Below are 22216 nucleotides of genomic sequence, written 5' to 3' on the forward strand. Positions count from 1 at the left end.
TGCGGGGAGAAAATGCCAGGATAAGTGAGGGGAATATGGTGAGAAACATGAGGGAAGATAAAAGCAGGAAACAGTGGGAAGGTGGGCAAATGTGAGAGGTGAAGTGTGAGGAAAGGGAGCTGAAAAGGATGGGGAAAATGAATAAAAATTAGCAGGCAAACATGACAAGAAGACTGTGAGACTGAAAAGGGGGAAGGGGTGGAAAGGTGAGAGAGAAAAGAGCAGGAAATGTGACGAGAGAAATGGAGAGAAGGCAGTATTGGCATAAACAGCTGAAATAATTCCTACACATTCCCCCCGTGCATTTGCCCATTTATTGCACAAGGCCAGGGCTTCTCTGTCTGTCCGTCTCCCCTCTGCCTGGATTCCTGTGTGGAAGCAGTACAAGTGCAGGATGTGCCCAGCAGCAGGAGCTGCTCCAGGCTGGGAAGGCGCCAGGTGGTGCTGATTTCCAGAGGCTCCTGTGTCCCAGGGGAGGCCAAGGCAGGAGTGGGTGGAAAGGTGCTGGGGCTGCTGCTCCTCTGTGCCAGAGAGCCCTGGCTGGGCAGGGCACGGCGCCCACTGCACCGCGGGCTCTTTCTCCTGCCACAGCTGGGCACACCTGGACACACACCATGATGACTGGTGGGGAAACCAAGGGCTTTGTGGAGGCTGCACTGCTCTGCACACACCCGGGCCACCTGCAGCACAGAGCTTTGGCCCCAGAAAGGGAAACCCGAGGGAAACAGCTGGAAAAGGTTTCATTTTCACCTGTCAATACAAGTGACTGAAATGAAAGGTACCGAGCAGGGCCTGATCCCTGGTGCCAGGTGAGTGTGAGAAAGGGGGCGTGACTTTATTTCAGTGCTGGGTGTGTGGGGAATTACCTTCCTAACACCTGCTCACTCAGAAATCTCACCTACTCATTTGTAACCATGGAAATAAGACCTACTCATTACTGTGCTGAAACTCACAGGCTAAACATTCCCTCAAATTAGTTGACATATTGAAATCACTTCTCAGAAGTTACTGACAGGAGAGCAGGGCTCTCTTGAGGGTCTCTGGTGGTCATCTGGGGAACATCCCATTCCTCCAATTCTCCTCTGATGCTCAAGAGCCTCCTACAACCACTCTCTTCCCCTTGAATGCCTTCCAGCTACCTTCTTAGGAGGACTACTCTATTCTCAAGGCTAAGGTAGCCACTTGCACTTGTTAATCACTGCACTGAGGAACAGAGAGCTCAACACTGTTAATGCAAAGGGAATTCATGATCTGTTACAGTTCAACACTTTCTCAACACCTTCCTTCTCTGGGAATTGCTCACAAGCATTTCCTCAGTGCACCTTGAAAAATGTTTTTGCTGACTGAAGCCACAATGTGTCTTTCTTTCAGCAATTCAGAAGGAAAACACAAATTGCCTACTGAAACCCTTCTGCTCCCTTCCAAATCAGTTCACTGCTCAAGCACAAGCCACAGGCTCATCCCCAATTCCCTCAGTGAGACAGGAGGTAATATTTTGCTGCAGCTGAAAGATTATTAGAAAAAGAAGGAAACTTGTTGGTCCTGGGTGTTGTTATTTAGGGTTTGTATCTGTTCTGGGTAATTTGTTGGGTGTTGCTGTGAGCTGGGAGAGGGGCGAGGTTGAAGACCAGAATAAAAGGGAAGTAGGATAAGATGGGAGGGGACAGACAAGGAGGTGGTGGGGTGTTGGGAAGATGAATGAGGGAAACCTTATAAATATGATTGCTTAGCAAAAGATTCTGAAAATATGAAACCTATAATTGAAATAGAAATGAAAGCTTACTTTGAGTTGTAGGATACCGCATCTTAGTAACTATATAATCTGAAAAGAATAGTCTAGATGGCTGAAGGAGAATTCCTTTTGATTGAACAAAAATCCCTTTCTGCTGGCTAAGGGATCCGAAGGTCAATACAGCAAAACAGAAAAGTCTAAAGAGTAGTTTTAGAGTTTAAAATATAACACAGTATGGTAATGTAGTAGTTCTTATAGGCTGGATGTAGATTCTATAGGATTTTGTGTCTTGTATTAGTTGGTCACTGTAAATTAGAATATTCATCACAAAAGGAGATATAATGTATTGTAACAAGGACCTTGCTCTCTTACCTCTTCCTCCTCTCCTTCCCTTTACTCTTACCTCTCCTGCTTTTACCTCTTACCTCTTACTTCTCCCACCTCTCTTACTGCTCTTACCTCTCCTCTTACCCCTGTCCTTTTCCCCCCACTCTTCCCCCTGCTCTCTTCCCCCTGTGCTCTGACCCCTGCCACCTTGCTCTCTCGCTCCCTTCTCTCTCAGCTCTCATCCTCCTGTTCTTTCTCCCTCTCTGTTTGGGACTTCCCTTCAGCTGAGGCTGGTAGCTGAAGGCAAGGCCCTTTTACCCACGACCCTTGCAGTAAACCCACGTGTTCTAGAATATCTCAGGTCAGCAGGAATTCCTTGTCCCAGCCGTCTGGGATTCTCCTGCAGTGGGGAAAAATATAAGTTCCTAGTACGCAGCCGAAGTGAAAGGGGACACGGTTCGCCCTGGGTGGGGCAAGGCAATAAAAACCAGCATTCTGTGTGACTGTGTGTGTATGTTTGGCTCTGGGAGAGCAAGATACACACCCAGGCTGAGGTGAATCCTTCCTAAGAAACAGCTCTCTTTTGCTTTGATGACTTTGTCCCCATTGAATTTCATCTGAGAGTTGGCTCCTCTCTAACACCTCTCTCCCAGCAGCTCAGGGCTGTATTGCACAGTGCTGGCTGTGTGCCAGACAGCACAAAGCTGGCCTGGTGCCCCTGAATATTTCTGCAGGACACTCTGCATTTCCCCCTTTGCCGTGGCTCAGAGCAGAACTCCAGCACTGCAGGCGCTTCCTCCCAGAGCTGAGTGAGGCCCTGGCGCCTGCAGATGTGAGCTGAGGAGCTGTCCCTGCCTCCCGCTGGCCTCGGCTCCCCCGGCAGGAGCGCCGTGCCTGAAGGACGCTGCCCTGTGCTGGAGCCTGCGGAGCAGCCCGGCTCCCTGCCCTGTGCCCAGAGCGCTGCCCACACTGCTCACCTTGGCCAGGAGTTACAGGGCAGCCGGCACAAGGCTGGGGATCCTCGGCCAGGCCTGCAGCCCTCGGCTGTGCTTTGCCTTTCTCTCCTCCTGGGCAGGCTCCGGACGGCCAAAGGCACCAGTCTGTGCTGTGCCCAGCACGGCGACGCTTCCCCTCGGGAGCAGCCGGCTGCCAGCTGGGCTCCGAGAGCGCAGCATTCGCCCGGGGCCACCCAGAGGCACCCAGGGCCGGGCTGCTGCCTCTTGCAGCTCCAAGGGCCTCGCTGCAGCTGCCTCTGCCCAGGCTCAGGCTGCTGCGGGCTCTGCCGGGGCTCTGCCGGGGCTCCAGCCTGGGCAAGGCGGGGCCGGGGCTCAGCCCGCAGCCGCTGACAGCTCTGCACCAGCTCTGCGCCTTGCCGAGCAGCCTCCCTGACCTTTCTGCTTTCCCACTGCGGCAAAACTCCCCTCCGGACAGAGACACTGCGCTTAGGGGTACAAATGCAAGTGGCAGGAACCCAAATGCTCTCGAGTCACAGCTCAAGGCCTGCATCTGCACAGGGATATTTGGGCTGCCCCACTCGTCCTTTGGTTCTGCCTGCAAATGCCACTGCCCTTTCTGCCTCAAACACAAGTGCCACAGCTGGGTAAAACCCAGCCAGTGGGCCATATGCCAAAGGCACTGTGGTCTGGAGAGGATGACTGAAGAAGACTTCCCCCCACTTTCCAATCATACCAGAGAAGCCATCAACATCACCTTCCACCTCTAAGAAAAAATGGACAGTTCAGAAGGAAATGTTGAGCTTTCTCAGAGGCTCAGAAGGAGGGGAATCTTTGAAAGGAGTTGGGGTTTCAAAACTTTTTTTTATTTACAATCTGAAGCTACAATACTGAGCTACAATCCTATGCTACAATCCTACTCTAAAATCCTAATTACAGTCTACTCTACAATCCTCTAAACTGGTGATGGACAAAATAGTTCTAAAGTGGTCGTCTCATTCTTCTCTTCTCCTTCCACTCCTTCAGTGAAACAATCAGTGGCACCAGGCTGGCTTTAGGCTTGGCTGATGTTACAAATGGATGCTGCACAGAAGAAAAAAAACAACAATGAGCCATTACTTTCCAAGCCTCAAAGGCTCTTAGCCTTTTTTAAATGAAAAGGGGATTGACTCTAAAAATTAGGTCTAAGGAGAAACAGTGTGGCAACAGTGGCACGGTTTGCTGCAAGAGCTGCCAAGTGCCCCAGGCCCAGAAATATTTCAGGTCTGAGCATCCTGATCTCTTTCAAGATGTCCCTGCTCATTGCAGGGCACTTGGACCAGATGACCTTTACAGGTCCCTGCCAGCCCAGCCCAGTCTAGGATTCCTGACTGTTTTCATTTGAGCAGCACCAAGAGTGGAGGTGAGGAGGAGGGGAGCTCATCTGATGCCTTGCACTTGAGTGCAGGAGGAGCCCATCCCTGGGACACTGTTTCCCCTGCAGCCCCTGGGCATTTTACCTGCAGCAGCTCCTTGGCAGACCAGCGCCGCGCCTCGTCTGTCTGCAGGCAGCAGCTCAGGAAGTCACGCAGCCAAGGGGAGAGGAGCTTGGGCTGCCGCAGCTCTGGGTCCCTTCTGTGGCTATCAGGAGTTGAGCCTGGAGAAAAAGGAACGTCTTGGGATGAAAATGCCTGTTTGGGCACACAGGAAGCACCTGCAGCTCTGTCTCTCAGCAGACTGCAAATTTCAGTCACAGCAAAAGGAAAATTGTTGTGGTCAAATCAGAAGAAGGAGAAATGCCATCCCTATTGTAGCCTCTCTGCTCATCTGGACACTCAAGTCAATGCATTAATGGTATGTGCCCATCCTAGAAAGTGCCAGGAAACAAAGGGGTGGCTTTGGCAGGCTCTCCACATGGCCAGGCTTCATGGAGACATGGTGACATGGAGAAAGTGGCTTGGGTTAGGAAAGAAAGATGGTCACTGAGTGTTTCAGCACCACTGCACAAGAAGCACAAGAGACTTGGTGGCCTTCACACCCTCATGTCCAGGTTTCAGGCAAGTTTCCCTGTGAGAAGAATGGGGGTGCACTTCTCTCCAAACCACTGGTTTAGAGACCTTGCTGAGTTTGGGTTTCTTTCCTTCATTTCAGGAAAGACAATACCAGTTCTAAGATTCTTGTTTCCTGTTCTTAGGGCCATCTACACAGCCAAAAGAGCTGGAACGACTTCTAAGCCAAAGCAAAATGTTGCTTGAGAATGGAGATTTGTGTGGGGTAAGGCTTGAGTTCCCCCACTGATGCAGCCTAGCAGCAGATGCTGATGTGCTGCAGGGACATTTTCAGAAAGGGACCGTGGGGGAAGTAGTTCCAGCAGCTGGCAATGGGATTTTATCCAATAGCACACAGAACGTGGGATAGGTGAGAAAAACAGCGGCATCAGAGAGTATTTACACCTTACCGAGAGAGAACTTTCATTCCTGTAAGGAACTTCTCGTTCCACCATTTCGATGCCCACAATTCCCAAGGACCATATGTCCACTTTGGGGCCATATGGTCGACCTTCTGCCACTTCAGGCGCCATCCACCAAGCAGTCCCGATCACCGAGCTCCGTCTACTCTGCTCAGGGGTGAGTTGAGCAGAGAAGCCAAAATCAGCTGGGGAGAAAGCAAGAGACTGTTTTATTTGAATCCTGTGCAATTAGGAAAGCAAGCAAAAGAATTTCCCAGTAGAAGTTTGAGAGCGTGCTGTTTGTTATAAATCAATTTATCTTTGCAATTTCGGGTGTAGGGTTTGGGTTCAGGTGTTTTCGTTTGGGGTGTACAGTTTGGGTTGGGGCTTTCTTATTCCGGTTGTGCTGTCTGGGGAGGAGCAAGGTGTATGGGCATCTGATGGGCGATGCTGCAGAGTGGGAAGGGGAGAACAGAGGGAAAGGGGCACCCTGAGGACTCCTCCTGATGGACAGATTTGGTGGCCAATCATCTCCTGAGTCCGGGCTATGGTAACAACGAATCACACAATGCCCCGTGAGGCAGGAGGCGGACCCCGGACATGAGCCAATCCAGAGCCTGGAAGCAGGAAAAATTGGCCAATGGACAGTAACCTCCAAGGGGGAACCAATGGGAAGGAGGAATGGCAATATAAAAGGAGGTGCTGAGGGGAATCTTGGTCCCCTGTCCAGCTGACTGTGGTAAGAGAGTGTACCTCTGCCTCAGTGAGGAGGAGAAGGGCTACTCCCCCCTCCTAGCTCCCCGGATTTTTCTGTAATTGGCTGCTTATTAGGGTTTAAAAACCCTTTAATAAGGGTTTAATAACCCTTATTAAACCAGTTAACCCAGTTCAACGGTGACTGGACAACATATTCATTACACTGTTGAATCTCCTGGACAATTGTCCCTGCTCTCTTTCCTCAGAACTTTAGCCAAGGAAATATGGCATTGGCAGCTTCAAAAATCCCCACGTTTTTACACTGCCTCCAGCAGTGGCTTTTGTTCCCCTGAAGCTTTAGACTTGTAGCTCCTTCCCTCTGGAGGAGACACACACAGAGCAATGTCACTGTGGACTGCTTGTTCCTTGCCATAGCTCTGTGCACGTTGTAACCGTGTGGTCAGCTCACAGCAGGGCTCCCTGCACTGCCACCAGCACCATTCTGGGAGCTGGCAGTCACTCAGAAGCAGCCCCACACCCCTCATATCCCTGGAATGCTGCACCTGGCCAAGAATATACTGACCCAGCTTGACAGAGCCATCAGTTTTGAGTAGGATGTTGAGGCTCTTCACATCTCGGTGCATCACGTGGTTGGAGTGGAGAAAATCCAGTCCTTGCAGGCACTGAGAAACCAGAAACAGGAGGGCAAAAATCAGTGATGTGACTTCATCACACAAGAAAGGAAACAGCTCTCAAAGATTCTCTCTGCAGGGAATGGGCAGTAATGGCAGAGCACAGTGCCATTGAGAGGGAGAGCTGCTCCAACACTAGCAGAGCAGCACCTTTGTAAAGGAAGGCATGTCAGCTTTTCAAGGAGCACCAGGAACTGCTGGTGTAGACTTTCCCCTGCAAACCAGCCGGAATGACTGCTGCTGCAGTGGATGTGCTCAGAGGTAAAGAGCATTTTGGCTGCACTGCTAACCTTTTCAGCTGAGGACTGAGAGAAATGAGTCTCTCTCTTTCCTTTGCTGTTCCTTTCAAATGCTGCCACCACCACCTTTGCTTTTACAGGCAAGGCATGCAGTGCAGACAGGCAAAAGTTTAGAGAGGCAAGATGGAAAATAGCAAATACAAGAGCCAGAGTGAGAATGCAACACAGGAGATAAGAGGATCGGAATAGAGTCCAGTGGGTGCAGGGGCACTGACAGGCAGTTCACTTGAGATGCTCTTGCTTGCCCAGAGCATTCCAGTGACACAGGAACAAAGCCTGGCACATGGAATCACTCCGGTTCTGAGCCCCTTTCCCAGACAATCCTGCCCAAGCCCTCAGAAGCACAGCTGGGATCCCTGACTGACCTCCCGACTGACAACGGCAATCTCATCTTCGGACATGTCAGTCTCATTGATGACATCTTTCAGAGTGCCTCCATCCATGTACTCCATCACCAGCCAGAGTTCCTCACGCACAAGGTAGCTGAAAGAAGGAAACAAGGCCATGCAGATGAACATGCATGGCTACGTTTGTTTTTTACTTGATTCTTCTTTCTGTGTCCCTTTGTGATAAGGACAGAATGAAAGGAATAGACATTCCCTCAAGGCTGTGCATTTATTGCAGTCTGTGCAGTCTCAAGGAGAACGGCACATGTGTGAAAAAGGAGATGTCTTAGATGGCCAGCAAGAGAAAAGTGTGCTTTAGTAACAGCCAAGATTAAGAACCTGTCACATACGGTATTCTGGAAACAAGCCCCTAGTGTTCCTGGCATGGACAGCCATGGAAAAGAGGGGCAACACTCCAAGGGAAATCCTCTCCAGGATGCTTCATCAGCATTGAAGAAACTTTAAAAAATCAATCCTGAAACAACATGGAGGCAGTGAACTTACAGGGTATTGACTTAGTATGGTAGGGTTGATCCAGGTTTTTGGACAATTTTCTAACTGTGTGTTTGAAAGCCAGGGAAGAGTCATGCAGACAAAATGCACTCTCTTCCCATCTATTGGAGGCGAGTAGAGAAATAATAATTTACCAGTAATTAATAGCTCTATTTTCTGCCAGTGTCCAAAGTGGCTTTTTTAATTGTGCATGCTTTTAGTATGGAAACAAACTTTCATGGGATAAGACCGTGACCGCTCACCTGTCTAAATAATTCACAACACGGGCATTTGTATTCCTCTTCAGGACTGTGATTTCATTAATGGTTACTTGCTTCCTCCTCAGTCCTTGAAGATTGATTTTCTTGATGGCCACCTAGAATGACATAGAAAATGAGTAACTTTAGAAGTTGGTGGCATGACACCACAACACACATGGGACAGGTGATTTTGCAATGACACAGGTGAGCCGTGCCAAAGTGCCTTGTGATTAGACAAAGGGAGTCATTAGGAACTGACATTCCAACAGCCCATTTCTCTGCTCCTTTGGGGGCCAATTACAGGACACGAGGCCACTGACTGTTTTGCCTTGTCCACTTGTTAGCAATGGTGTCTCAACTATCACCCACAAAGCTCTGAGCACACTCTCTATTCCTCCATCTGTACTTCAGAAGAGGTAATGCATGCCTTGGCACTCTGTGGATACATCCTGGGCTATAGGCAGGGCTTGGGGCTTTTAGGGATGCCTTGCAGATCTCTCCCTCCATGTAGTTCCCAAGTGCAGCACAGCACGTGGCTAAGGAACTGACAGGAACATTCAGATGTATTTGCTGGCAGCCAGAAATGAGCATTCAGGACTCTGAAGCTGTATCCCCAGAGAGCAGTGAGATGCTCCAAGGCACCACCTTTGTTGGAGCAATTGAGAGCCAGGGAGAGTGTCCTTCTCTGAAAGGAACCGCTGCCCTCCTTGCCTTCCTCCTGGCAGCTGAGCAGGACAAAGAGTGTCCCAAATGCAGTTGGCAGGCTGGCACCAGGCTGTGCCTCTTGTGCCTTTGCAGCACAGCTCTGCCCACAGCTGCAGCCCCAGCTGACACCAGAGAGGAAAGCCCTGGAGAGCAGCAGAGTTGCCATTTACCTCTCTTCCTGTGGCAGTGTCGACTGCTTTACAAACATCTCCAAAAGTCCTAGAAACAAAAGAGCAGCAAAGAAAGGAGAAGCCATTTAGGTCTTGGACTGAAAGCCAGCCCAGACTGGAGATCTCTGCTGGAAATGCCTCAAACCTGCAGGATGCAGGAGGGGTCTGCCTGAAAGCAGATGATGCATTTTCCTCTCCAGTGCTTGGGCCCTGGGCCTGTTCCTGAAGCACTAGGGTTTAGTGTCTCAGCTCAAAAGGCCAGGTGATTCTTTCATCTTGGAATTCAGTTTCTAAACTAGGAGGTTTCTTATCCTGACCACAGACTATTTCCTTCAGCCAACTCTTAGGAAGAATTGTTCCTGAGAAGTGTTATCTCACTGCCTATGCTAGGGGGTGGGTTGCTGTTTCTGGCAATGAAATGGAAGTGTCTTTGACAGTGCCTTCTGACCACGCTTACAAATGCTGGCCGGTACTGAGAGATGGGGCAGACTAACACCAGTGTCTGAATATGTTTGCAGCTTGCCTGACCTGATAGATGTTCCAGCAGCAAATCACCTGCCCCATGACTGTGTAGAAGTAACTGTGGTTGGACTCACCCTCTGCCAAGATTTTCCAGTTCAGTGTATTTCCTCAGGGGATTTTCCATGCTCGCCATTTGCCCTGAGGGAAACAAAATGCAAGATGCTCACTTGAAAGCAGACATCCCACCATCCAAGAGATACAACCCCACTGTCTGGGACTCTGAGTCCTTTGTGGTCAGCTGGGTAACAACAACAACAACGACCGCAACAAGACAGGCAGCTGCTGCAGTACAAATGGCCATCACAGAGACTGATTTTCTACAGTCCTGTGAAGAAATCTCTTGACAGAAAACAAAGCACAGGGAGATGCATTCCCAGGAGAGGAGGGCATCTTCTCTGCCTTGCAGCAGTTTGCCAAAAGAATGCCTTTCCCTTTGTAAAGCAAAGCAGCTCATGCTATAACCAATCCCAAGGGGGCCTTCAGCATCATTTGGTCCAGCTCTGCTGACACGTGCACACAGTACAATGTCCCTCAGAGAAGAAAGACACAAGACGTACTCAGGAGCTCCAGGGAGTTGTCCTCCATCTCCTGTTGCTGGGCAGCAGCTGTGTCAGGGGCTGGAGATGAACAAACTGCCAGAGCTCCACTTCTTAGCTGGGGCAGCAAAGGCTCCTGTAGGTGACACTGCTGCTGCTGCTGCTGCAGGTTCAACAGAAGAGCCTGTGGAATTCTGACACAACAAAGGAGTTGGTGTCAGAAAAGTGGCTGGCAGAGATTAGCCCCAGATCCTCTTTCAAATGCAAGCCCTTAGGAAGATGCTGTCAGCCACATGCAGGCCTCTGCCATGGGTTTGTTCTGATGGCCACTTCTCCAGCTGGATGGGTCAAACCCAAAGGCTGGTTTTACTCACGTTCATGGCCAGATTAATTTTCCGTTTTCTCCAAAATCCATTTGCATGGATTTTCTGAAGGGTGACTGCCAAAATGACCATTCCACTTTCTCCCAAGGACTCTTTTTTCCCCTCCAAGGGCTGCAGACACACTTGCAGCTCCTTGTTCAAATGTTCTACCTCTTCCCACGGAGTCCTCTTTCCCTCTGCCATCTTCAGAACGTGCCCAACCGGCAGCATTCTGCCTGGGACAGTTTCTGTGCCTCAGAGGAATCCTGGGGCTCCTCGTTGCCAGTCACTTGCTGGAAATCTGTGCAGGCTGCCAGGCGAGATGTCAACAGGTCCACCTCAAGTCAAAGAGAACAAAGCAGTCAGAGAGTCCAGCTTGTCCCTGTCAGCCAAGAGTCATCGACTGCGAGGAAAGGGAGAGACCAGATGTCACAAGGGATACAGACAGCTTGTTTCCAGATCCATCTGGGTCACCGTGTTCACCTGCAAGAACACCTCAAGAAACAAGGAGAGCAGGAACAGGAATGCATTCAGATGCCTGCTGGCCAAAAGGCCAAAGCACTAGTGCCACTTCCAGGACAGCAGCTGAGGTTCAGCAGACCAGCAAGTGTCCTTCAGAGTGTCTGGGACTGACACTAGAGCAGGATGGCACTCAGAGGCATCACCCCACCCCCCTGCTGCTCTGCAGGGGAAAGGCAAGGAGGGCAGAAAGCACCAGGTTGGTGACTGCAGTGACTAGTGCTCTTTTGCTCACTCGTTTTTGTAGAGTCTCTTGCTCCTCCAAGAGCAGTTGAATGTTCACTTCTTTTCTCCTTTGAATTTTCAGTTCTTCCTTCAGCCTCTTCTCCCTTGCCTTGATCCTAGCCCGAGTTTTCTGCAGCTCTGCCTGCAGCTTCTCACCAAGGTTCTGTAAAGAAGGAGAGACAGAAGGTTTCATGAGTGGAGTGGCTGCCACTCTTTCACTCACCTGGTTTTGTTCATCGCCCCTCTGCGGATGGGCATTCCAGTGATCTTGAGTCCTCCTCATGTCTTCCTTGTTCCTCCTCTTCACTGTCATCACGTCACTGGGAGTTTGGGTAGCTCTGCTTGTGCCTCTGCCTCCATGTTCTGTACACACAAATGCAGAGCAAGAGACTAGGAGCTGCCATCAGGCTCAGCTTTTCCTCTTTTAGCCTCCAAATCACATTCCTTCAGCCACTTCTTTCTGCTTCCCTGCCCACCTCTGCTTCCATTGTAACCCTGCTGTCCCAGTGCTGAGCTCTGCAGGTTACAAGGCTCTGTGCTTTCAGTGCCTCTGGGACTCCTGGCCTTCTCAGTCCCAAGAGCTCCATTTGATGCACCTCTTCCTGCCCTTCACTCTGTCACCTGCCCAGCCAGGCTTACCTGGCCATTCTCTTGTGGCTCTTCCATCTGCTGCCTGAGCTGTTTTTCCTGTTCTTCGGCTGGAAACACCCCTCCCTGAATCTGGCATGGCTGGCATGGCATCTCTAATAAAGCAATCTGCTCATGCTCTTCCTCTCGAGGGACCTGCACAGGAAGCAAGAGAAAATGGCTTTCAACTTCCCATACAACATTTGTGGGCCAAGATTCAAGGACTGCTGGGCTCACACAATTCCAAAGCACTGTGCTGCTGTGCTCCATGGTCATTCTCTGCCCGTGGGGAGGCACGGATTCCAAAGTGACACTGGCACTACAATCAGGCTCCATCTGGGGCTGAAGCTCCAACATCCTCTTAAGAAGCTGACAGGGAATGTGTCTTTTGCCACACAAGAGAAGAGTGGGACTCACATGCTTTCATGAACAACACAATCATCTCTTAGCAGCTTACTAAAAGTTAAAGAGTGCCTGCCAGCTCTCCTACTGACTGCTCTGCCTGAGGAGGCACAAGAACAACCTGACAACAAAGGCACCAAAATCCCTGACTTCAAGCAGCGACTCCATGTCCCCAGTGTGTCTCTGAAACGCTCCCAGGTAAGCACAGCCAAGAAGCTCCGGGGACAAACCACCTCAAAGAACTTGTGTTGTCACATCAATGCTTTTTGTGCCTGTGGGTACCTGGCAAGTCTGTGGAGGGGGACAGGTGTCCCCAGACCACAGTGTCCCCCACGTATCTGACAAGGCTGAGCGCAGTGTCTTGACAGGCTCCCTCCTCTGCAGACAGGGAGCCTTCCTGCTTCAGGCTGGCCCCTCTCAGAATCCCAGCAAGCTGGGGCCTAAACATGACAGCTCACAGCCCATTTTCCAGGTGTCACTGGCTGAGGGGAATCGCTGGGTCCTGGCAGGGCTCCAGCACTCGGCATCCTCAGGCACCAACAGCAAGAGCTGGCTGCTCAGAAACTTGCAGCTCCTCCTTGCACTAAAGACAGCACCCTCCAGAAGTGGCACTTACTGTCTGGGAAAGTTCAGGCTGTGGTGTGACCACAGCTGGAGGATTGTGGTCATTTGGCTCCTCTTTGGCCTCTTCTCCAGGAGCACAGGGAGCCAGAGGAGAGTCTGCTCTTGGTTCTGTGCTCTGTGGACAGACAGGAGCGTGAGACACAGGCCATGACCTATCACTGATAACCTTCTTTCTCTTCAGCTCTAGAACCAGCTCTACTAAGCACAAATCATCAACTTTGATAGCAATGGGATTCTAGAGTCACTCAGACTAAATTCAAATGGGCTGATTCAACTGGACCACAAATTGCTCTGAATGAGTATTGCCTCTGGGGAGGCACCATCCTCACTGCAAAACTGTGCTTTTAGTTCTTTTAAAGGTCTTCAATGGAAAATCAGGAAATAACCAGTGATGTCGTTGTTCTTGCTGCTGCAGACATGGAAATGGATTTTCTTGCAGCCTGCTCAGCTGCCCTCTACACTCTACTGCCACAGGCCAAACTCACAGCTTGCTGCACAACTCCTAAATTCCAGGAACATCAAATGTTCCCTTCTCACTCACCTCAGGATCAGCATCTCTGAATACCCGGCTCAGGTGACCTGCAGTGGGCAAGGGAAAATGAACCAGATTCTTTGAGGAAACTGGAAACATCCAGAGCATTTTTAGAAGGCCATCCAAGAAGGTCTCCCAGTCCACATTTTCAAAGTTATCCTGCTTGACCCAGTCAAATGGAGGAAATGACAGACTCTGCTGCCACAGACCTCCCATGGAGGGAACACAACCCCTGCAGGTTCCCTTGCAAATGCTGCCCGCACAGCCCTGGCTGCACACACCCCCTTTTGAGCTGAACGTGTTGACAGCAGCTTTACCCAAGTGGCATCCAAATGGCCTTTGTGTTTCCAAATCAACTCAGTCACTAAGAAAGAGTATAACACATACAAAAATCAAGTTAGGTGACACCCAGGGACAAACTCTACTTACGTGCCAGGTGGTCAGGTAATAGCTGAAATAACCAATGCCATAGACAGTGCAAACTACAGCAGGGAGTTGCCCAATCATTGTGGCAACTGCTCTGCAAGTTCTGCAAACTGTGCTCAAACACTAGAAAAAGCAAATCTCCTGTCAGTGTGCAGCTGCCCACTGACAAAAGCCTGAAGCAGCAGGAGGACGCTCCTGCACCGAGCAAGCCCAAGAGCTGCTCTGACACCCCTGAGGCCTTCTGTGCACCAAGGCACCTTGTGATGTCCCCACGACCGACTGTGGCGACCGTGCCCTGACATCACAAAGCAAACACTCTGTGATGGTCTGTGAATTGATGCAGGTGGATGGACTGATGTTTGTGTAGGCCTCGGCTGCATTTTTACCTCTGTTCCCCCCTCAGCTGCCTTTTTCCCCCTGTGCCCCCTGTGTCCCCTGTTGCTGTGGTGGGTCCAAGGACACAGAAAAGAGGTGGAAAAAATTGGCATCATGCCACAGCTGGTACCCTCGTGGAGGAACATTTGTTGGGATCTTCAGGGCCTAACTTTCCAAAAACTAGGAAAGCTGCACAGCATCAGTAGCCCAATTGTGAATGGTTTTCTTGACTTGGCAAAACTGCAGTGTTAACTGGGGACTCAGTCCTTGGTTCAAACCACCTGCCCTGACCTGCAGACAAAAGCACCACCACCAGCAGCAGAAGCAACATCAGTCACTTTTCTCAAACAGCTCTCTTCAATTTGCAAGAGGAAAGGAAAACACATCAGACGCTGTGGATTAATGACAAGAATCTGAGGAACAGTTAAAAAGCAGAAGGCTGCAGCTTCTCTGGGACAGTCCCTGTGGTCCAAGGCCGCCCTGGCTGCCCAGGACCCTGCGCTCCATGGGCTCTGCACAGCTGCACAGCGGGGAGGCAGCTTCAGGCACCTCAGTCCCTGGGCACAAGGCGCCTTCTTGGTCTGCACGGCTGCCTCTGGGCATATGCAGGCTGCTGGCCCTCTGCTCTTGGCCCTAGCCTGGCCTTGCAGGGCTAATCCTGCTCCTGCTCTGAATGTGCTGAAGAGGGACTCGTTTGGTTCCAGCTTCCCAGGGCATTGATTTGCACCATAAAATACTGAAGGAATAAAGCCTGAACAACAGGCCCTGACTGAGGCCGGAACAACAGGCCCTGAGCTAAATTTGCCCTCTGGATGACCCTTCCAACCAAGCATTCAATGGATCTGCTCCTTAACCAAGTGTTACTATCAACAGGATCTATGCATTCATTCATTGGTGAAAAACATCTTTACCTTTCAGCATCAGGAAACCAGACAAGGACACATCTGGCCTTGGTTCCTCCTTGAGCCATGGACAGGCTCTGGGAGATAACCAAGAAGAGGACCAAAATCAGATCTCCTGCCCCAGAAGTTCTGTCAGATGGCTCCTTCAGCACTGTCAAAGCTGGGCTACTCTCACAGCGCAGTCAGAAGCCTCGTGGCCAGCAAAGGTGGAGGCAGTGTAGGATTTCCCCAGTTCCTGGTGGTAACTCTCCAGGGATTTGCTGGGACAGCTTTCCCCAGTTGATGAGTGGATCTGGGTGAAGGATAAAGTACAAAGGTGTCCTGTGGTGTATCTTTCTCAGTCACTAGAGACAACCTTTTCTATCAGTGATGAAGTGCATTGCTTAGCTTATCCTTCCCTGATTTTTCTTTGCACTTCTGCATGATAGTAAATGACACTATTCCTTCAGTTGGGGTCTGTGTCTGTGTCTCTGACTCTCCCTGTTGCAGACAGGTAAAAAATGTTATAAAAGAAAGGTCTTATAAAATACAAACTCGGCCCTGCTACTTTAGCTAAGCAGCTAGCAATAGCTTGTAGGTTCCCAGCTGAAAACTATTGTGAGCAGAAGTCTGTTAACACAACAGCCTATTCTTAGAGAGAAAAACAAGTGCGCCTGCATAAATATTAGCTCTGTTCCATGAGAACCCGCAAAGGAAAAATGTAAACAACCTGAATCTTAGCATGGACACACAAATGGCCTTCTGACCAATAAATGAAGTAGTAAGAAAACTACCAGACAATGGGTGTTGCACACGAGGTCTGTGAAAATGGTATCAAGTAAGTTCTGTGAATAAAGAATTGGCTTTTCCTGCATGAATAATATGGATTCTCAGATGATTTATTACATCTCCCCACCACCAGAACAAACACACAGCCAGTTGAGCACAAGACCTGCCTCTCTCACAGCCATTTCTTGGAAAACACTCCTGATTGTCATCTCTGCAAAGGCAATTCCCACTTTCCAACTACCTTTTCTGCAGCCAGGTGACAAAAGTAGTCACTCCTAGCTCCAGACAGCTCCAGAAACCAACTGCTTTCAGCAGTCACAAACCTGAAATATCAACTTCCTTGCTGAACCAGCCCACTGCCAGCTCACACAGGGAGGCCTTTTGTGCAAGGATACCCACAGAAGAGCTCGAGGATGGAGCAGTTTGAAACACAACTCCTCCAGAGCTTAAACCTCCCTTTATCAAATGAGCACTGTGGTGGTTTAGCGTGGATGTGAAAATTTTTCTTCACAAGGAAGTTCTAGCATGGATTGTGATTGACAGCTTGGCTGACTAATGGGAGTGTTTCCACGCCTCTGGAAACACAGTCTTGACTCACAAGTTCTGGTGACTTTTCCCCTTTCCTTTTCCGGTCATCGAGAAGGTAACACCTCTCGTGAGTCGGGGTTCGGGCTGGGCCCCCCGGGGCCAGGCCTGCCGGGCCTCGGGGGGGGTCCCTGCCTGTGGGAGAGCAGTTGTGGCTGGCCGTGTCCCCTCTGTCCCCTCCGGCTCCTCCAGTGGGGAGAGGAGGAGGAGGACTGCAGACCAGCAGTCTGCCCTGCGCCAGGACCACGGTGGCCGTGCTCTGGGCCTTGGTTGCCAGAGCTGCTGGTCTGAAGGAGGAGAGACTTTGTAAGAATTTTTCTCCAGAGCTCCAGGAAGCTGATCCAAGTTTGAGTCGCTTTCGATCTGACCAGGGGCTGGAGGAGGTTTCGTCCATCAGCGTTCCTGAGCAGCTCTCTCTCTCCCTTCCTCCCCCCACCATCACCTGTGGCCTTGAAGTTCCTGGACTCTGTTGGAGAGAAAAAACCTTTGGGCAAAGACTTGAACCCTTTTCCCTCCTCCATGGAAGACAGAGGGATTTGAAATGTAGAGAGGCAGCATTGAGACAAAGTCAGTGAAAGAACTGAGAAAGACTGTTGGAAGATGGGATGGAGGAAGTGGACATTTCTGTGCAGACTTCTCTAGATGTGAATTATGGGGAAATGGACTGTTTTTGTAATATCCTAATGCTGCTTGGGGGAATGCAAGTTCTAGCCAAAGCGTTGGGTGTACTGATATACATGGGTTTTAATTGAGAATTTTGATTAGAATATGTCCCTGGCTCCTGGGAAGAACAAGGAGGTCTCTGTTTCTTTTGAGATAGAGGCAATTTAGAGATGGAAGAGAATCCCTGTTTTGTACTGGAAAAGCATTCTTAAAATGACACCCTAAACATGTGGAAGCCCATAAACACCTTGGAAAACTGTTATATGCGGAGACTGCACAGAATCTGCAAAAATTCCGTGCGGTTGAAGATCTGTGAAAGCCACCAGATCTGTTTCCTTGTGGCATGTTCTCTGTAATTCTAGAGAGGCTCCTCTCCCAAGGTGATATAGGATAGTGTTTAAACAGTGAGACTGACTGAAAATCATAGTTTTCTCTCTGTGTGAGTGGCAATGTGAACAGTTTAGGGGAGGGGAGATGTTTGAATTTCTCAGAATATATCTTTTTTTTTTCTGCCTCTTTTTCTTTAGTGTATAGTAATAAAATCTATCTATTTTTACTTTTAAGTTGTGCCTGTTTTGCCCTTTTCTCCCAAAGTCCTATCTCCCAGTTGATAATTAAAATTTGGCAAATGTGTAACCGCGACAGAGAGGGAGTTTGTTCCTGTGTTCAGTTTAGATACTTCCACATCTCTTGCACTGGTATAAATCAAGAGTACAATCTCTTAATGAAAAGCATGAAAAGAAGCCAGACCCTTTGGCAGATGTAAGAATAAAACTGGAAGGGAGAAATGCAGGGAATGACTTGGTGAACTTTGTCTGTAGGAAGGGTCATTTTTTCCTAGCAATTTCCAATCCATTCCCTCACTTTTGTCCTTTCTAACAAGGCCCCTGCATCTCAGATGTCCCATGAAATGAGAAGCCTGAGCTTGTGGAACTGCCTGACAGATGCCCTGTTCCTCGGCAGAGGCACTCAGGCTGAAACAGGAGCCTGAGGCCTGTGTTGGGAAGCCTCCTCGAGCTGGAATTGGTGCCGTGCTGGGAGAGGAGGAGCAGGGGGAGAAGGATGGGCGCTGTGTGGCAGGAGCAGGAGGTTTGGGCCGCAGGACATTCCGCCTGCGCCGCTGCCCCGCCATGGGCGGCCGTGCCCGGGGCTCTGGGGCTGGCCCCGCGTGCGCTGAGCTCCCGACACTGCGGGAGCTGCCCGGGCTGGGCTCAGGTTCCCGCTGGCCCTGGGCAGCGGGCTGGGCTCCAGCTGGGGTCAGCAGCAGCTGGGAATACCTCTGGGCATCTCCGCTTTCTGCCGCTGCTCGGAAAGAACAGTGAAGTGAGTCAAGAAGTTCTGGTTTCTCTTTCTCCTGGTTGATGTTTTTCATTTTATTCGACACTCCAGAGGCAATTTCTGTCATGACCTCTGTCAGTTGATTCTCTTTCAGCAGCACCAGCAACTGAGCTGTGTTTGAGCACTGCAAACATGGCCTCTGTGGCTTTAATTCTCCTCAACTTTGTGCTCAGGGACTTCTGAGCTTTTGGAGGTCTCCTAATCTTGATGTCTGCAACAAAAAACCTGAGTTCCTGTCACAAAAGCGGTCTGGGTAGCACTGATCAAAAGAGGCAATTGCAGTTTTATGGATAAAATTCAAGTGGCAAGCAGAAGAGGGACAAGAGCAGCCATGAGCTACAATTCCCAAGACAAAGGCAGCAGCAGCCTCCTGCTGTCACCTCAGGGTGAGTAAAACAGTGCTGAAAACAGCGCTGGAACCTGATCCTTTCTCTCTCTGGAGGCTGGCTCAGGGCAGCACAGGCGGGCCCTGAGCAGTCAGGGCTGTCTGTGGGTGAGTGTTGCTCTAGTCCAGAATTCAGCCGGACAAAGCCCTGGAAGGCAGGCAGCAGCAGGTGGGAAGGGGCCGGCGCTGCTGCTGCTCCTGCCCGGGAGCCCCGGCCGGGCCGGGCCGGCGCCCGCTGCGCTGCGGCTCCTGCTGCTGCCGGAGCCGGGCGGGACTCGGGGACAGGGGATGGACACGGGGGGACACCAAAGGCCTGCGGGGCTGCAGGGATGTTGGCGCTGGGGCCAGCGCCAGCACAGAGCTCCAGCCGCAAGTGAACCCCCAGGGAAAGGCTGGGGAAAGGCTCCACTTGAGCCTTTCTTGGCTCATGGCTGGGAAGGGACCGAAATGAAAGGAGAACAAACAGGGCCTGACCCCTTCTCCTTTGGGAGGAGCCGAATGCCTGGGGCTGTGAGGGGCTGTGAGGGGAAATGAATGGCCATGAAGGGCTGTGAGGGGCCATGAGGGGCCAGGAGAGGTTCTATGGGGCCATGAAGGGCTGTGAGGGGCCATGAGCAGCCTCAGCCCTGGCAGCAGGGGGGTCCCACCATGTCCCCAGGGCAGGGCAGCCTGTGAGGGGCCGCGAGTGCAGACGTGGCAGCAGAGCAGGGCTTGGGGCACCTCCGGGACGGGATGAGACCCTTCCCCAGCTCCAAACCACACCAAACCCATCATTAACAGGATTTTCCATCTTTAGAATCCACTGGCAACTTGGAGTCAACTGTTCAGTTTAATCCAATGGGAAAGCAAGGGAATTTTCCCAGTGAGTGGCATCCAGCCATTGTTAATAATGTCTAAGATTTAAAAGTCTTACCAATGAAAACTAATACAAATAAATAGTAATAACAAGAACAAGAAATAAACTCTCAAAATCCCAATACCAGCACCCAGCACCACCCACACCAAACTGAGAAACCTCATTTTTCTTTACTATCATGAAAAGTTTCATGAAAACAAATCCTATTAACTTTCTCCACCTCATGTTTTACCCACCAGATAAATGAGGCCATTTGCAGTGTTTAATACAAGTCACAATTTAGGCCTGGAGGGAAGAACACGGACACACTACGAATTTCCATGTCAAACCCAGCAGGCCAACGCCAAAGTGGAGAGAATAAAATGGAATGGGGGCAGGGGCTGGTCAGATGTTACTCAAAGGATTCCAAATTCACCTCCAAGTGAACAGGAGGGAAAAACCAATCCCTATAAACCACCCAGTGTGTTCAGGGACTCAGCTGGGAGGAGCTGGACATGGACAGAGGCATCTGGAACAGTTCTTTCCTCAAGGTGAGCTTTCCAGCCAGGCCCTGAAGTCAATCAAGTGCTTTCCCAGAGGATTCCATGGCTGACAACCACCCCTCCAGATGTGGCTCACAGGAGTAGAGAACCTTTCTCAAGGTCAGGAGAGCAGGAAGAATGACAAGAGGTGCCCAATTCAGAGCTCTGTTTAAAACCTTGGAAAATACAAATCCGTTGAACTCTGAAGCCCAGCTGTGGGCCCTGGAATCCAAAGGAAAACTGGAAAGGCTTTTCACAAGGACTGACACTCAAGAGCTAACACATGAATGTGTGTGGCATTTTGAGAGGCTTCCAATTTTTTTCTTTGGACTGTTGAACTTGATTTATCTTGCACGAAAGGAGCCTCATTGCACCAGCCAGGAAGGCAAAGCTCATTCCTGGCCCTGGCTGGTGCTGTCCATGCAGCATTTCCATCCCTCCTGTGCCCTCTTCCCTCAGGGTCCCCAGCAGCAGCTGCTGGAGCAGCACATGGAAGCTGCAGGTGGAAGTGCTGCCCACCCCAGCCTGAAGCTACAAAAGGATCCTGCTGACAGGAACCCCAAGATTCCTCCCAGGGGCCCTGCAAACACTTCCCCATCTGTTCTGTCTGCTCCATGCAGACACTGCAGGGGATATCCTGTCTCTCCTTTGGGGCAAGGCAAGAACCCCAAATTCACACTCCAAATGCTGGATTATGGCCCTTTCTGCATCTGCTTAGATGGGGCTACAGCATTATCCAGAGAAACTCACTGTGCTTCATCCTCCAGCTTGAAAACCCAGCCCTTGGAGGGGTTTTTATAAGGACCACTAGTCATAATCCAAATAAGATTAATTTTAAACTGTATTCCCTTCATTCTCTATGGTAGATTCTTCGATTCTATGCCATGAAACACATCTTCAATTAGAGTGCAAGGAATGGGTCTGAAGCTGCAGTACCAGAACAAAACAAAGCCAGCCAGATTTCCTTATGAAAACCGGAAGACATAAAATAGTAAATGTGTTTTTCTCTTCAAAAATGTTTTTCCAGGTAAAGGATACATATATAGGATAAGGCAAGTTCACACTATGTGAGTGTATTAAAAATGGGAAAGCAGGGGCTATTTTTTGAGGAAAGGTTAATTCTACTACCAAATTAACTAGTTAAAGTTGAAGATAAATTGATCTTAGCATTTAAAACCTGTCCGTGTTGCCTACACAGGGTGTTTGCCGCTCCTGGTGGCCTGCGAGGAGCAACTGGAGAGCAAGAGCTGCCACGGAGGAGGCAGGACACGTGGTGCTGAGGAGATGCAGCACTTGAGGGCAGCTTTCTGTTGTGCTAGTTAGGATTTTTTAATAAAAACTGCATTAAACCTCAACTCCCTTGCAAGTTTCCCTTCTTTCCCGGTGTGATCCAGATGCCTGGAGCAATGTGATGGGCAGCAGGCCCAGCGTGGCTGAGAGCTGAGCCCCAGCAGAGCCCTGGCAGAGTCCAGAGCAGCCTCAGCAGCCCCAGAGCCCGGCTGGAAGGAGGCACTTGGAGCAGGGAGTGGCAGCAGCCCGGCCCTGGGAGTCTCTTCCTGGGACAGGATTCCTCAGCCCATCCAGGAGCCAAACTGGGCTGGGCTGCTCCCGAGGGGAATGGTGGCTGTGCTGTGGAATGCACAGCCTGGGGGAATTTGGCCATCCCGAGTCTCCTCAGGGGCAGAGCAGGGAGAACAGGGCAGTGGTGCTGTCACTTCTGAGGACGCCTGCCCTTCTGCCAGCCCTCCTGTGGCTCCTGGGGGAGCTGGGAGTGCTGCAGCCCTGTGGGCACAGGGGCAGAGAGCCGGGCTGCTCCACAGGCTGGGGACATCCTTTACATAACACAGCAACTGAAAAAAATCTTTCCAGGGTGTGAGCAGCTTCAGCTCAGAAAGTAATTGTTTTTGT

The 22216-nt window shown here is 50.5% G+C and overlaps 1 protein-coding gene across 1 annotated transcript; it reads right to left on the minus strand.

The window, feature by feature from the left end:
* Positions 1-3933: 3933 nt before the first annotated feature.
* LOC136374914 (serine/threonine-protein kinase PAK 3-like) lies at positions 3934-13996 on the minus strand. Its single transcript, XM_066340293.1, is given in 12 exon segments — positions 3934-4095; positions 4512-4621; positions 4624-4648; positions 5450-5646; positions 6720-6819; positions 7493-7610; positions 8269-8381; positions 11315-11631; positions 11634-11667; positions 11944-12087; positions 12950-13072; positions 13919-13996. Coding segments are annotated over 12 exon segments (1461 nt in total). The 3' UTR covers positions 3934-3993.
* Positions 13997-22216: the final 8220 nt, after the last annotated feature.

This window comes from Sylvia atricapilla, unplaced genomic scaffold (genome assembly GCF_009819655.1).
Source record: "Sylvia atricapilla isolate bSylAtr1 unplaced genomic scaffold, bSylAtr1.pri scaffold_206_arrow_ctg1, whole genome shotgun sequence".
Lineage (NCBI taxonomy): Eukaryota > Metazoa > Chordata > Aves > Passeriformes > Sylviidae > Sylvia > Sylvia atricapilla.